The 13614-nt window shown below is 47.9% G+C and overlaps 1 protein-coding gene across 32 annotated transcripts in view; it reads left to right on the top strand.

Annotated features, from left to right (window-relative positions):
* VSIG4 (V-set and immunoglobulin domain containing 4) overlaps positions 1-13614 on the top strand; it is a 791917-nt gene that overhangs the window by 251755 nt on the left and 526548 nt on the right. For all 32 annotated transcript variants that reach the window (XM_073640892.1, XM_073640887.1, XM_073640903.1 and 29 more), the window contains one exon: positions 11306-11368. In XM_073640892.1, coding sequence (XP_073496993.1) covers positions 11306-11368 — 63 coding nt within the window. The remainder of the gene's footprint in view (positions 1-11305; positions 11369-13614) is intronic.

Here is a 13614-nt window from a genome sequence, read left to right as displayed (position 1 = left end):
TTACACCCACACACTTAAATGTATTTTATTGGGATTTTATGTGATACCACCACAATCTAGCAAGTATTTGTGAAGTGTAAAGGAAATAAAAGGTTTTCTAATTATTTTAAAAATATAAATCTGAAAATCGTGGCGTGCATTTGTATTCAGCCCCCTGCAGTCTATAAATAAAATCCTGAGTGACCCATTACCTCCAGACAGGGCCGGCTCCAGGTGTTTCTGGGCCCCGGGCGAAAGAGTCTCAGTGGCCCTTTTAACACATACCACGATTCATGATGCACAGATACCGCAGATATATATATATATATATATATATATATATATATATAGTACACAGGGCCCAGCCTGCCACCTCATCCTTCACATATGCAGACACGCGCACACACGGTACGCAGACATATGTACACACGGTACGCAGACATATGCACGCACACACGGTACACAGACATATGTACACACGGTACGCAGACATATGCACGCACACACGGTACACAGACATATGTACACACGGTACGCAGACATATGCACGCACACACGGTACACAGACATATGTACACACGGTATGCAGACATATGTACACACGGTACGCAGACATATGCACGCACACACGGTACACAGACATATGTACACACGGTACGCAGACATATGCACGCACACACGGTACACAGACATATGTACACACGGTACGCAGACATATGCACGCACACACGGTACACAGACATATGTACACACGGTACGCAGACATATGCACGCACACACGGTACGCAGACATATGTACACACGGTACGCAGACATATGCACGCACACACGGTACGCAGACATATGTACACACGGTACGCAGACATATGCACGCACACACGGTACACAGACATATGTACACACGGTACACAGACATATGTACACACGGTACGCAGACATATGCACGCACACACGGTACACAGACATATGTACACACGGTACGCAGACATATGCACGTACACACGGTACGCAGACATATGCACGCACACACGGTACACAGATATGTACACATACAGACATACACACATTTTTACACAAATTCTTAAAGACATATATAAAACAGACAAATATATATACACAGTCATATACACTGACATTCACATACATGCACTCACACAGACCCATTACAAATATTTTTAATATGGGGATTGGGGAAGCCTCACTCACCTGTCCCCGGTCCAGTGTCCTGTCCAGCAGCTCCTCAGGTATGGGGCAGTGCAGGGCCCCCGGCGTGTCACAGACTTCATGGCCCTGGAACATCAGAGGGGCCCACTTGCGGTCGGGTCCGGGCCGCTCCCGCCCATCTGTGCAGGACCTCCGCTCCGACGGTGTTTGATTGCCGGCACTCCCCCAAGCATGGCCGCGCGCTGCGCGGCTGTGTCTGCTAGTAATGACGCGGCAGGGGCGACACACAAGCACAATTAAAGGTGCAGTGCCGTCGACCCTGCCGCGTCATTACTAGCAGACACAGCCGGACAGCGCGCGGCCATGTCTGGGGGGAGTGCCGGCAATCAAGCAGCGCCTGCGTCCCTGAACAGGTGCCGAGGAAGCGGCCAGGGCCCCGACAGTGAGTGGGCGGTGGGCCCCGACAGTGAGTGGGCGGTGGGCCCCGACAGTGAGTGGGCGGTGGGCCCCGACAGTGAGTGGGCGGTGGGCCCCGACAGTGAGTGGGCGGTGGGCCCCGACAGTGAGTGGGCGGTGGGCCCCGACAGTGAGTGGCAGTGGGCCCCGACAGTGAGTGGGCGGTGGGCCCCGACAGTGAGTGGGCGGTGGGCCCCGACAGTGAGTGGGCTGTGGGCCCCTCTGATTTTCCAGGGCCCCGGCACTTGCCCGGGTACGCCGGGTGCTGACGCCGGCCCTGCCTCCAGAAGTCACAGAATTAGTAAATTAAATCCACCTGTGTGTAATTTCTTCTCAGTATAACTACAGCCATTCTGTAAAGCCCTCAGAGGTTTGTGTGAGAACATTAGGGATCAAACAGCATTATGAAAACTAAAGAACACATCAGACAGGTCAAGGATAAAGTTGTGGAGAAGAGTAAAGCAGGGTTAGGTTATAAAAAACAGACCAAGCTCTGAACATTTCATGGAGCACTGTTCAATTCATTATCCAAAAATGGGAGTAGTTACTGGTTTGATTTTTCACCACACTTAGGCCTCATTCAGACATTTTGATTCTTATCATATGTAAAAACACAGCCTGCTGTTCAGTGCTTTGTTCTGAGTTTCTTCAGTGTCGGTCAGTGTTTCAGTTCTTATCATGTGTTTTATCAGCGATTCTTCACTGATGAAAAAAATGGACAAACCCGCTCTGTCCATTGCAATGTTACTCACAGACAGCACACGGATGTCATCCATATTGTAGGCTGTGACTTTCACAGAACCATAGAATTTTATAGGTAATTTTGATCAGTGCGTCCAAACAACATGGTCTGCAAGAAAACACAGACATGTGAACAGCCTCATATAATATAATGTGTATTTGTTCTCGCAGTGATTTTCAGGGATGTCTGAATGAGGCCTAATGAAGATGTTTCAGCCGTGTGCCGAATGCATACTAATTGATAGCGTCAGAATATTACTGATGGCAGGAGCAGATGGCGGTATTTTCGGTCTGAGTGCGATCAGACAAATCATCGGATCACACTCAGACCAATGTTATTCTAAAAGACCATGCACATGTTCAATACTTTGCTCGGACAATCTCTGCAGCATGTTCAAATTTGATCCGATATTTGGATCGCGCTCGGCCATGCAAATCAATGAGTCCATGCAAAACATCAGATTGTACTCGGATGACATCTGAGTGCAGTCCAATTTCCATGGACTGACAGAATGGAGAAGATGGAGAAGTTTTTTCCATCGTCTCCTCATCCGAAAAAAATCAGAGCAGACTATGATCACACTCTAATCAAACTCTGACCAGAATGTGATTTGCATAGTCGTCCCAATTCTCTTGAATAAGAGAATATAACGTCACCTGCACCTGCCTTAATTCTTTATACAGGAACATGACAAATGACTTTGGAGCTCTGTAGTGAAACAAGAATGGATCTTCCTGGTCCTTAATCTCTTTGGCAGTTTTATATCTGCTACCTTTAGCCGTATGGGTTCTCCATGTCTGTACAGTGGGTACGGAAAGTATTCAGACCCCTTTCAATTTTTCACTCTTTCTTCCATTGCAGCCATTTGGTAAATTCTAAAGTTCATTTTTTTTTCTCATTAAAGTACACTCTGCACCCCATCTTGACTGAACTGTATGAGGGCTTGTTTTTTGCGGGACGAGTTGTACTTTTGAAAGACACCATTCATCTTGCCACATAGTGTACTGGGAAAAAAAATTCCAAGTGCAGTGAAATTGTAAAAAAATACAATTCTGACATTTATTTTGGGGAATTGTCTTTATGGTGTACATTTTGTGGTAAAAATTACCTTGATTCTCCTAATCAATATTTTTGATCGCTTGCTTATTATGTGGAATTGCAGAGACTAAAAAAATGTAATTTTGACGTTCTTGAATTTTTTTGGTTTATGGAGTTTACTGATCAGGTTAATTGATTTTATATTTTGATAGATCGGACTTTTCTGAACGCAGCGATACCATATGTGTATTTTTTTTATCTTTTGAATATCTTTATTTTCAATGGGGGAAAAAGTGTGTGATTTGAACTTTTAGGTTTTTTTTTTTTTTTTTTCATATTTTTTAAAACTTTTTTTTTACTTTTTCTGTTATGGTTACCCCCCTGAGGAGACTTAAAGATGCGATCGTCTGATCGCTTGTGCTATATACAGCGATGCCCCAGCATCGCTGCATATAGCAGAAGTCATGGTCTTTTTTGAAGCCCAGCCACAGACAGGGTTTCAAAGGAGCTCCGTAATGAGAGGATCGGGGGTCATCAGCTGACCCCCAGCTGTCATGACAACCAATTGGAGACCCGCTATCACATAACGGGGGCGCTGATGGGCGGTGAAAATTACATGCACACATGTCGGTGCGTGTTAAATGCTGCTCTTTAACAGGTAAACACCCACTCCACCCATGATTGTTAGCGGCAGGTCCTGGCTGTAATACACAGCCATCACCTGTCGGGTATAAGGCGGGTTCACTATAAGAACCCTCTTCATATACCCACTTTTGACATGCGCTGGATATGTGTAATAGAAGGAGAAAAGTCTTTCAGAGAATCAGTGCGAGATGTATGTAATAAGGAGAAAGAGCGCCATCTGGTGAGCATTTCAAGTTTTCACGCTGGACCTGGTCAGGTGACCTCCAGCAAAGGATTTCAAAATTTAACGGTCGAGCGCGCAGAGCCTGAGGTGATTTCGGCGCCAGACACAGAGAGAGACGTGACGCAGGCCGGAGGCGCTGAAGGAACCAGCGAGAGAGACCGGGGTGAGAGACCCGTAAGGCAAGACAGGTGGCTGCCGGTGAACGAGCGCGGGATTCAGCGCAGCAGTCCCTCGGGTGTCACGGCTACGGAAGAGGACCGGGACTTGGATACGACATTAAGGAAATGTAGAAGACCCTCCTACCCATGACGTGGTAAACCGCCCCGACTGACAGGACAAAGAGAGGATAGAAACGAGTCGTGCCGGAGAGATCTCAACAGCAGAAGCCGACGAGTGTCATCACTGAAGAGGGCTGTCACTTCAACCGCTCCCTCACGGTACCGGGAACAATCGGGTTTAGGGTATCAGGTTGGGAGGGGGACGGGTGAGGTGGAACAAGTCTAACGGGAGCTAATTGACTTTGTCAGAAAAAGACTTAAAGGCCTAGCGGGAATAACCGGAGACCCCCGCTAGGGCCATTTGCAGAACCAATGGACTTCAGTGCTATTCCCATATTTGGGCTAGATACAGTATTTTAGAGAAGGATTTTATTGCTATTGTTATTGCTATTGTGATGTATTGTGTGTTATTGCTATTGTTATTGCTATTGTGATATTGTTCTCATTACTAACCCCTGTTGCAATCCCTGTCAGCTTGTTTAATATATATACATATATAAATTGTTATTTATAGCTATTTGACTGGCATTTGTACTGCGGATGTCGTGAATAGGTTAATGTCCAATCAAAACAGCTTGAACCAACAGGAAAGCAGCACCATACCGCTTTGTCCTTTGCAGCTGTTGCCATTGACTGGAACCTCCCAAAAAATCCAAACATAGCCGAAATTATTTAAGAGGCACGAGCGTTTCTAGAACCTTTGGCCACTTATTTCTCGTAAAGGTCAGATAGATCACTTGTGCATCTTCTGATCAGAGATTGGTGGATATACAGTTGGGCTCAAAAGTTTACATACCTCAGCAGAAGTTTTCCTTTCTTAGCCTTGTTTCAGAGAATATGAATGATAACAAAAAAACTTTTTCTCCACTCATGGTTATTGGTTGAGTGAAGCCATTTATTGCCAAACTACTGTGTTTTTTCTTTTTAAATCTTAGGCCATGTGCCCACGTAGCATTTTTGTAGCGTTTCTGTAGCGTTTTTACAGCTGCGAAAACGCTTGGAAAACCGTCTACCATGCAAAGCAATGTGAAACCTCCCACATCGTGCTGCGTTCACCAGGCAGGGGTTCAGCAATCCCTCAGGTAATTCAAGAGTGTCTGACAGAACCCCTTTCTATGTGCCTTCCTCAGTCGTCTTCCTGCGCTGGCTCTCGCCCTCCTGCCCTGCGCCTCGCAATCAGTGTCCCAAACCGGTAGCCTCGGGTCTTGTCGGGCGACTTGCAGTCCCCTGGACCCTCTGTGGCCACCTTTTCAGTGATATAATTGCGGATGTGGCCACTGCACCTTACAAGTACAGCAGCCTCCGGTTCCTAGCTGAGCCTTGTAGTTCTCCAGTAGTTTAGGGGCCGGTACCCTCTGCGGCTCGATCCCTCCACCGCCTGGCAGATTCTGGCGTACGGGTGGCCTCCAGCACTTCCCGTACCCCTGGGATCCCTTCTGTTCCTGGAGCCTTTCTCCTGCTCCCTCTCCTCTCTCAGCCCTGGGCCTCTCGGGCTGGACCCTCCTCCCGAGCAGAGCTCCTGCAGAGCCTCTGCTCCTTTCACTTCTCCTTCTCTGACTGGCTTGTCTTTCTAAGATGGCTCCCCTTTTTATACAGCTTCTTTCATGTGCTCCCCTGATCTACGTCCTCCACCCACACCCACTACATGGTTCCCCCTCACTAGGTTCCCCTCCACTCCTGCCAGGGACCAGGGACTGTGCCCTCCCTTAGGAGCAATCTCGCCCTGCCCTACTGAAGTGGATGTGTTGGATGCAGGTGTTAGGGTCCCGGGCAGCACTCTATCCTTACCTGAGAGTGGGATACCACACCTCTGGGTGAGATGCAGTACCTCTGTGGCGACTGAACCCTCAGGGGCACCACATACCCCCTTGGTAAAACACAGCACGTCCGCAGGCTGGAACAGAGTAAAAACAGGGTATGTTACAGACATGCAAATTGTTAGAATGCATTCGCATAGAAGATAAGCAAACTTTTATTCCCTTTATGGGAGGCACTTTTTCTTGAACGTTACTGGCTACGTTTTTATCACAACATTATAAGAATTTTTAAATAACATTTTTCTTCACATATGAAACATTTTTCATATAAAACATTTTTAACAGGTCACAGCGCGATCTGCAACCGGGTGTCCATTCCATTAAACAAGGTGCAATTCTGGTGAACATGAGGGACCTGTCTGAAAACCCTCGATGTAGGCCCTGGGCGTGGCTGCAGGGCATAAGTGATCCAGGTGTTTGACCACGTCTACGGCCATGCCAAACGGGTTTTTGTTCTGAGGTCATTCGTTGCATAAAACCAATAAGGAGCACTTTAAGAAGTGCAATTATATACAAGTAAAGTTTTTCGGTTATTCACCGTCCATAACCTTAGTGTCTCTATACCCTCACCGGGTAACTGGATAACAAACATTAAGTCTTCTGTACCCTTCTGGGTAACTTATGTACAGTTCAGTTCCATCTACTACGCTTTAGTAGTGGTGTCCCCGCCGTGGAAACACCTCATTTTTGCAGGCTGACCCAGCCGAGTCAGCAGCCCTAGACTGCGGGGGCAGGTCCTCTTCCTCCTCGACCACTCTGTACACCTGGAGGGCGTACCACCCGCGCTCCCTCTTGTGTCGGGTGAAAGTGACACGATCACCGGGGTAGAGGTTCCTGTCGGGATGTCTTGCTCAAGATGGGACTCAACATCCAGCCAATTCACAAATATATCCCGGGCTATCAATATATAGAAAGGATATAAATGAGCTTGAAAAGGTACAAAGGAGGGCAACAAAATTAATAAAGGGAATGGAGGGACTGCAATACCCAGAGAGGTTGGCAAAACTAGGACTATTCAGCCTAGAAAAGAGAAGGTTGAGGGGGGACATAATAAATGTGTACAAATATGTTAGGGGACAGTATAGAGACCTTGCCCGGGATTTGTTCAAAAGGAGGGATATTACGGTAACAAGAGGGCATTCACTAAGACTGGAAGAGAAAAGGTTTCAGCACCAGCATAGGAAGGGGTTCTTTACGGTAAGAGCAGTGAGAATATGGAATTCACTGAGTGAGGAGACGGTAATGTCGGATTCACTAAACCAGTTCAAGCGGGGACTGGATGCATTTCTAGATACCAGGCAGATTTCTGCATATACTTAAAAATAAAATAAAATAGTAGGTTGATACAGGGATTTATTCTGACTGCTGGTTTCAGAGTCGGGAGGGAATTTTTCCTCAGGTGAAGATTGGCTAAATCATTTGGGGTTTTTGCCCTCCTCTGGATCAACTTTAGCAATTACAGAACTAACAGGTCGAACTTGATGGACGCAAGTCTTTATTCGGCTTTACTAACTATGTAACTATATATGTAACTATGTATATATCTGTGGATCTCTTATGAAGCCCCATCCGGCCTCCAGGTCAAATTTGACTATAAGCCCCTCCACACAGGGACTGGGCGTGACCGATTCTGCCTTGCGGGCTTGAGCTTTGGCTGCCATATTCCGGGCCTCCATCTGCTCCCAGCGCACCCGCCGGGTGTGCCGCTCCCTTTCCAGCTGCAGGAGTTCTTGCCAGCAGTATTCCTCCCTACTGAGGGCTTGGGCCTGGGTCTCCCACGGGAACCCCATAAGATTCCCCTCCCGGTCGTCCCACCGAAATTCTTCTCCTTTTTGGTAGGCAACCAGGGGCGCTGGTGCAGGTATTAGAGGGGGTCCCTGCTGGTCCTCGACTTTGTCGGACCAGTCGTAGGTGGTACGTCCGTACACCCACTCGGGTGCAGGGGCAGGTGGCTTGGGAAGGGGGCCGAGCAGCAGGTCCGCGGCATGGGCGCCCGGAGTTACAGGTTCTGGGCCCAGGAGCTGCTCTAGGGCGGACGCGCCCGGGAACGGAGAATCCTGCCGGAGGCCCAGGAGCAGGTCAGCGCATTCAGCGCCCGGGACAGGGAGACTCCTCTTACCTGCTCCCGCGGCTTCTCTTGTGCTGCACGCTGCCTCCTGGCGCTCATCAGACTCCGCCTGGGTTGGAACGCTGCTGGTGTCACACAACGCTCTCTGCTGCCGAGCAGCAATGTTCTTTAGCAACTCCTGCTTCCATCTTGTGACTGCTGCCTGCTGGGCCTCCTCCACTCTGCGGCTCAGCTCGTGCACATCAGCTTGGAGGAACTCTGTATCCTCCGGGGACAGTTTAGAGATTACCCTGTCCAGGGTGAGGGGTGTCTCGGGCTGCTGCAGGCCATGGGCGGGAGCTCGGTCCTGACCTCCGTCCATGCTGGTGACGCGCCCCCTGGGCCAGTGTTGTTGGGGATACCCGGAGCCGGATCAGATGGGGGTTGTAGTCTCCGAGTGGCTGTGACCCGGTCCGTGCCCAGGGTGTCAAGCTCAGTGTGTGGCAGTCCTTATGATGTTACTAGATGTTCTTTTGTGTCGACTACGCCACCCGTTGAATTGCGGTCAATACGGCCGCCGCTGCAGCAGGGTCCACTGAGGCTGGTGATGTGTGTGCAGCTTAGGTAGTATAACCCCCAACGGGAGGGGTATAGCCTCAGGGGGTCAGGTGTAGAGGATGGGGTTTGTGGTGGTGCAGCGAGGATGGAAATGAGACTCAGAGTCGGGCTGTGCAGTTCAGGGTTTGTTTACTTACTGCAGTTGTTCTGGTCACTCCGGCCTTGAGTGACCACCCGAGCCGTGCTGCGTCCACCAGGTCCTGGACTCGGCCAACCCCCAGGTGATTCTGGAGCGTGGTCCTGAGCTCCCTTTCTGTCCTGTCCTCTTCTCTGGCCTTCCCCACCAGGGATCCACCTATGTCCGGCTCCCTCGGGCTTCTTGGTGGTAAACCCTTGTCTCTGGGTTCCCTGACCCTATTCCTGGTCTGCCTTCCGGGTGGATTTAGTGGGTGATCGTGGCAGATCGATCCTGCCCACGACCTCCGGTTCCTGGCTAAGGTGTGCTGTAGCCTCTGCCAGCTTGGGATCCGGTACCCTGTTGCCAACTCTTCACCCTCTGGTCTAATTTGGGCTCTTGGAGTTCCTTCTTTCTCCCCCTCTGGGTCTTTCTTTCTCCTCTCTCTCTCTTGGCCTTGGAGCTGCTCTTCTCCTCTGCTCTCTTCCTCTGCTCTGCTCTGACAAAAGACTGACAGACTGACCTCACTCTGCAAAAGACCGACGTCTCACTCTGCAAAAGACCCTGATCTAAGATGGTGCCCACCTTATATACTCCCTCTATGTGTGAGCTCAGGTGACCAGCACCCAATGAGCTCCTAGCACTACCCAGGCTGCTCCCCCTATCTGCCCCTACACTACTGGGATGTTCCACCCCCCTCCCACTCCAGCCAGGAACAGACACTGTCGTACCTGCACATTTCTCTAGTGGGAGTACCATCGGTCTGTTCCTCGGAAATGGGATGTGTGTAGTGCATGCAGCTATCTGAGCTCAGTTCCACACTCCATCCTTACCCGGGAGTGGAATACCACACCTCTGGCTTGAGGTGTAATACCCCTGTAGCAGCCGAATCCTCAGGGTGCTACACTGGCTTCCCGGTACGGTCTGGCTTGTCTGCTGGAGACCACACCCTGTCTCCACTGTTTCTCTCCTCCTCCTCTCCCCTTTCGGGGGTGGTTCCATGGCAGCTTTCTGTCGGTCACTCCTAGGGGCGGTCCCCCCACTTTGATGGACCCATCTATATACATGGCCACTGCTGCTTGGGGCGGGCCCCGCTTTTGGCGCCATTCTGGAACCCGGCCCACTATGGGAAGTGCTTTGTTGTCCTTGAGCATGCACATAATGGTGCCCGTTCTTCTGGGGTGGGCGCCACATTCAATATAGAACACAGTCTCTAGGTGCACAATACCCGATGATAACGGTGGGTTCATATCCTGTTCGTGACGCCAAAGATGACGCGCCCCCTGGGCCGTGGAGTACTCGGTGCCAGGCCGGTCGTTGCTAGAGGAGATGTCACAGTGGCGGTGACCCTGTCCGTGACCCAGGGCGGTCAATCAAAAGGGAATATTTACAGGGGATTATAGTTTATATATGGCACCATAGACCCCTTGATGATCGCGGCCCGGTCCAGGAGCCACCGACATCAGCGCTATAGTGCAGTGTATTGCCGCGCAGAGATCGGCTCACTGCACAGCAATACCAATGCCAGCAGCTGACATCTGCGCATGTCAGTGACGTCATACGCCGCTGCGCTGGGATGCAGATGTCAGCTGCTGGCCTCTGATAGGCCGGCGGCTGGCATTGGTATTGCTGTGCAGAGAGCCAGTCTCTGTGCGGCAATACAGTGCACTACAGCGCTGATGTCAGCGGCTCCTGGACCGGGCCGCGATCGGAGTCTATGGTGTCTGTGGGCCGCATGAAGCAGCTGGAGGGACGGCATGTAGCCCGCGGGCGGGGGTGTTTGAGACCCCTGCTGTAACCAGTTATCACAGGACACAGGTTATCACAGGTCACAAATAACGTTGATGAAATAGTGTATGCCTTGTGACATGATGACGACAAAGTGAGAGTCCAAAGAGGGAGTAGGATATCGCACTTTCAGCTAAATGCAAATGTGACATTATCCTCATTTACAGATTTATATCACAATGAACTGGGTAGACTGGTAAATGAATAAGATGCTGCCTCTGTCTGTACATAGTGATTCACGTATATTGTGCCATGTACTGCTCATATAAGAGAGTGGTGGCCCACCGGAGGATTCTCCTGCTCTCCTGTGGGCCAGTCCGAGCCTGTGTATATCTCTTGGTTCTAGAAACAATATTACATATGTGATAATCTCTGTTCATTTCTTATCATTTTAGCAACACCAAGCACCATTTTTACTAAGAAAAAAGATGCTACCATTCTACCTGAAGTCACAACAAGTAAGTGATAAAATGTTTTATCTGTCACTTAGTGTTAAACTGTTTGTCACCTACTCTCTTCTGCACCGTTGTCTTGTGTGCACCATTGGTCTTGCCAAGCAGTTCAGTACCGCTTCCCAAATACTTGTTTTGCATCAATCTCCAACCTCCTCTTCCTTGATTGACAGCTCTGACATTACATGGACTAAAAGAAGGAGGATATATATGGAAAACAGGTAGGTTGGAAGGTTCACTGAACTGCGTGCAACCACACCAGCCTTATATCTCCTGGCTGCTCACTGTGTTTCATAGTGCTAGACAGTAGATCTGATGCTGGGAAACATACACTGTGTTCCAAATTATTATGCAAATAATATTTTCTCAGCTTTTCCCAAATTACCTATATGAATTGCAGTCATTGTAATTTTCCAGTCAAATAACTATTAGAGTACAATTGAAAGGTTTTTGTACAAACTGCCTATGATAACAGTATATTTTTTAAAAAATAAAAAGCTCAAACTGCACTCAAAATGCATGTTCCAAATTATTATGCACAGCAGAGTTTTTAACCTTTTCATTTTAATAAAGAACAAAAAAATGGTCATTTTTGAAATTATAAGCATTAGCAGGTTATTACAAACTGAAATCAAACAGTTTTCAACTCAAACCTTTATTCTAGGTGATGTTACATTTGCACATAGGACCTCTTGTTCGAAAGGAGCTTCTGAACTCTCTCGTCCATTGAATTTGTCAGGTTTTGAATGGTTTCTGCTTTAATTGTTTTGCATGAGGACAGAATACCCTCCCAGAGCTGTTGCTTAGATGTGAACTGCCTCCCGCCATCATAGACAATCCTTTTGATGATGCTCCAGAGGTTCTCAATGGGGTTGAGGTCAGGGGAGCATGGGGGTCACATCATAAGTTTGTCCCCTTTTATGCCCACAGCAGCAAGAGATGCAGATGTGTTATGTGCAGCATGAGACGGGGCATTATCATGCATGAAAATTATCTTGCTGCGGAATACACGGTACTTCTTCTTGAACCATGGAAGGAAGTGCTGTTTGAGAAACTCAACATACATTATGGAGTTCATCTTTACCCCTTCAGGGATCCTAAAAGGGCCGCCAATCTCTCTCCCCATGATTCCAGCCCAAAACATTACTCCACCTCCTCGTTAGCGCCGTAGCCGTGTTTGCATGGGGTGTCCATCAACCAGCCATCCTCCACTCCATTCATCTGGACCATCGAGATCATTTCATGCATGATAATGCCCCGTCTCATGCTGCACATAACACATCTGCAACTCTGGCTGCTATGGGCATAAAAGGGGACAAACTTATGGTGTGGCACCCATGCTCCCCTGACCTCAACCCCATTGAGAACCTCTGGAGCATCATCAAAAGGAGTGTCTATGATGGCGGGAGGCAGTTCACATCTAAGCAACAGCTCTGGGAGGGTATTCTGTCCTCATGCAAAACAATTGAAGCAGAAACCATCCAAAACCTGACAAATTCAATGGACGAGAGAGTTCAGAAGCTCCTTTCGAACAAGGGGTCCTATGTGCAAATGTAACATCACCTAGAATAAAGTTTTGAGTTGAAAACTGTTTGATTTCAGTTTGTAATAACCTGCTAATGCTTATAATTTCAAAAATGACCATTTTTTTGTTCTTTATTAAAATGAAAAGATTGAAAACCCTGTTGTGCATAATAATTTGGAACATGCATTTTGAGTGCAGTTTGAGTTTTAATTTTTTTAAAAATATACTGTTATCATAGGCAGTTTGTACAAAAACCTTTCAATTGTACTCTAATAGTTATTTGACTGGAAAATTACAATGACTGCAATTCATATAGGTAATTTGGGAAAATCTGAGAAAATATTATTTGCATAATAATTTGGAACACAGTGTATTCTCTTGAGTGTATATAAACATAATAATAATTTTATTTATATAGCGCCAACATATTCCACACACAGCACTTTACAATGAAGCAGGGACATGTACAGACAATAAAGAGAATAAAAATTAACACATAGTTCAACATTTACAGAAGGAGAGAGGGTCCGGCTTGCAAGCTTACAATCTATAAGGAAATAGGGGGGACACAATAAGTAAAAAAGTACTTGTCATGTACGGTTCAGCCATCATTATAATAAATAGGGGTTTTCAAATAAGCTGCATGATCCGGTCATCTGCCATTATCTGTCTAAGTGCAGTTACCAAGTGCTATTGGGTGCATGGAGGGTGTGGAGACAGATGAGAA

Source organism: Phyllobates terribilis, unplaced genomic scaffold (genome assembly GCF_046119375.1).
Source record: "Phyllobates terribilis strain yellow unplaced genomic scaffold, ASM4611937v1 Scaffold_7__3_contigs__length_470593459, whole genome shotgun sequence".
In the NCBI taxonomy this organism is placed as follows: Eukaryota; Metazoa; Chordata; class Amphibia; order Anura; family Dendrobatidae; genus Phyllobates; species Phyllobates terribilis.
The sequence above is the reverse complement of the archived record's forward strand: the minus strand, read 5'-3'. Positions and strand labels throughout refer to the sequence as shown.